General features: G+C 63.5%; 1 protein-coding gene across 4 annotated transcripts in view; it reads left to right on the top strand.

Moving 5' to 3' along the window:
* The window catches only part of AGAP3 (ArfGAP with GTPase domain, ankyrin repeat and PH domain 3), a 54,896-nt gene that overhangs the window by 34,432 nt on the left and 17,766 nt on the right, over nt 1-2,698 (top strand). For all 4 annotated transcript variants that reach the window (XM_005880087.2, XM_005880085.2, XM_005880086.2 and 1 more), the window contains one exon: nt 784-876. In XM_005880087.2, the coding sequence (XP_005880149.1) occupies nt 784-876 (93 nt within the window). The remainder of the gene's footprint in view (nt 1-783; nt 877-2,698) is intronic.

The following is a 2,698-nucleotide window of genomic DNA, read 5'->3' as shown; positions in this document are numbered from 1 at the left end:
CGCCTGCCCGGCAACGTGGCCCAGAGGGGCGGGGTGTCCACGTGCCCACGGCCCAGCAGCTCCTGGGGGAGCTTTCCTGCCCCTCCCCTCCTCTGCTCCTTCCTGCATGGACTCTGCGTTCCTGCTCTGCTCTGGACGCCAGCACCGCCGCGCGCTTGCCTTTCCCCCTCTTGGCCTCCCGTTTCCTAGGATCCGCATCGGGGCGGCTCTGCCCCAGGAGCCTGGCAGGGGCGCAGGGCCTCTTCCGGCCTCTCTCCTCTCTCTCTCCATCCACTGTGCCCCTTGGGCCACGCCGATGAGCTCGGCGCAACATGCCGTGTGGTATCTGTGCCGCAGACGGGCCACTGCCCGCTCACTTCTGGACTTTGCTCTCCCCGATTGTCGTGCCCTATGCTCCTGGCCATTCCTCAGTCCCACCGTCCACCTCTCCTCACCCCTTCCCTTCTCTTACACCCCAGCCCCCTGGGCTGTGCGCCTCTCACGCCCTTGGTATTTCGTGTCCTTGCTCTTTTGTAAGGGGCGGTCCCGGCTCAGTGACCTGTGCTGCTCTGTATGGTGCCCTGTGTAAGAATAAACCCATTGGAATACTCGTGGTCTCAGTTCCTTCCCCGTCCCGCCGCCCCGGCCCTGCCCCTGCTAGGGCCTGTCCAGGCCCCGGCCCTGCCCCTGCTAGGGCCTGGCCAGGCCGAGGGAGGGCGGGCGGGCGGGCTGGGAATTCCAGGTGGGCAGCTGTCCCCCGCTGACCCTGGGCCCCTTTAACATTCCTCCTCTTTTCTCTTCCAGTCTCGGAAGGGTGCCGACTTGGACCGGGAGAAAAAGGCTGCCGAGTGCAAGGTGGACAGTATCGGGAGTGGCCGGGCCATCCCCATTAAACAGGTCAGCACCCCCTTCCCCTGGAGCCTGCGGAGCTGAGGCAAGGCCCAGGAAATGCTAGAGGATGGTTCTTTTCTAGGCCTCTGTGATGGGAGATGGTGTAAGAGGCGGGCACCCCCTCCTGTCAGGCCTGAGGTTCTACTAAGAAGGACTCACTCTGGTGGGAAGGGTAGCCAGAGCCGGTCTGCGGTCTGTTACTGCAGATCTGAGCCTGTGGCTGGAGCAGCCTGCTCTCCAGGCTTTGCCTGTACCTTCTCACCACCACCAGGGGGCAGCAGAGAGCCGCCTTCAGTTGCTCTCCTGCTGGTGGTTTTGGACCTGGGTCACCTGGAGGGGGCGACCTGCTGTCTCTGCCAGAGGGCTTGGTCTGGGCGCTCTGGCCCGGAAAAGGAAGAGGACTCACAAGAGTACCCTGAGCGTGCACTGAAGGGCGGACTGAGAGCTGTAGGTCCTCCAGGTCCCATGGCAAAGTCTTACCCATAGGAGCCTCTGTTCATTTGTAAGGAATAAACTTAGTTGAGGTGTCTCTCCCCAACTCCTTTCTGAGTCTGCCTGGCAGGGCTCCCAGGCCTCCTGTGTGGGTCCTTGTGCTGGGAAAAACTTGAGTGACGGGGGTCTTTGTGCAGAGATGGTGGTGGACTGGACAGGGCTCTAGAACTGCTGGCTGGACAAGGGTAGAGCCAGGAGGTGTCCCTCTGGGGCTTGGGCAGGAGCCTGTGCGCTGAGGTGCCCACGAGGATGGGGGCTGTGGCCTGGAGGTCAGTTTGCTGTACCCACAGGAGCTGGGCGAGGCAAAGACCTTCTTGGGAGCTGGTGGTTAGAGAGGTGGTGTCTACAGGGGCCGTGTTGTCAGGTTTTGACCTCAGAGCAGCAGAGCTCAGCGTGGCCAGGGCCCTGTGGCCCGGTCTGGCCCGCTAGGCTGGAGCTTCTGGGGTCCTTGGGCAGTGTGACAAGAATTCGTGGGAAGATGCATTTAGAATGGAGCCCAGGGTGTGGGTCAGGGTCCCAAGGGCAGGATGGGGACACTGCACATCCTGTTTCTCCCCTGAGATGTCACTGCGCTCCAGTCGGGTCTGCATGCGGGGAGGCCAGGTGAGAAGGCTGAGAGCAGTGGCAGCCGCCAGTCTCCTGTAGGTCCCCACAAACCCAGTGACTGCCACTGGGGCTCTGCAAACCGAGCACCTTGGGGGGCTCTTCTGGGCGACGTGACTGTGATCCCAGGACTCTTTCCCCGCCTGGTATGTGTACACATAAACCTTTAAGACGTGGTGAGGACGGGTCCTGGGCCCTCGCTGTGAGAAAATGGCAGCCCCAAGTCCTTCCTGTCTGGGGAAGAGTTGGACAGGGATGCAGGAGCTGCGGGGTGGGGGTGGGAGCCCTGTGGCCAGCACCTGGGCCTCTGGGCTGGGCCAGGCAGTCAGCTAGGTCACTGGCTGTTACAGGCCCATAAACCTCAGGGCCCCCAGGAGGACAGATACTCCGGGAAGGAGCCCAGCACAGGCCTGGGCCCGGGGCCCCATTGCCTGCTGGAGGCAGCAGGCACCTCAGACACGAGCGATCACCCAGGGCGTTTGGGGGAGCGCCTGCGGTTGGGGTGGAGGCTTCGCCCAGCCCGGGCCATTCCTTCCGCTCCCCGCCCCCTGCCCAGGGCCACCCTCCCGCCGCCCGCTCCTTCCCTCCCCCCTGCTCCTGCTGGGAGTGGAGATTGCATTTCAGTTGCCATTTGCATTCCCAATCAATCCGGACTCCGCAATTAAGCCGGCTGGCGGAGCTGGGAGGGAGGTGGCGGCGGAACGGGTCCTCTGGGGGCTGTCGCCTCAGCCCC

The sequence above is a fragment of the Myotis brandtii genome, unplaced genomic scaffold (genome assembly GCF_000412655.1).
Source record: "Myotis brandtii unplaced genomic scaffold, ASM41265v1 scaffold624, whole genome shotgun sequence".
In the NCBI taxonomy this organism is placed as follows: domain Eukaryota; kingdom Metazoa; phylum Chordata; class Mammalia; order Chiroptera; family Vespertilionidae; genus Myotis; species Myotis brandtii.
This window is presented reverse-complemented; position numbering and strand designations above follow the sequence as displayed.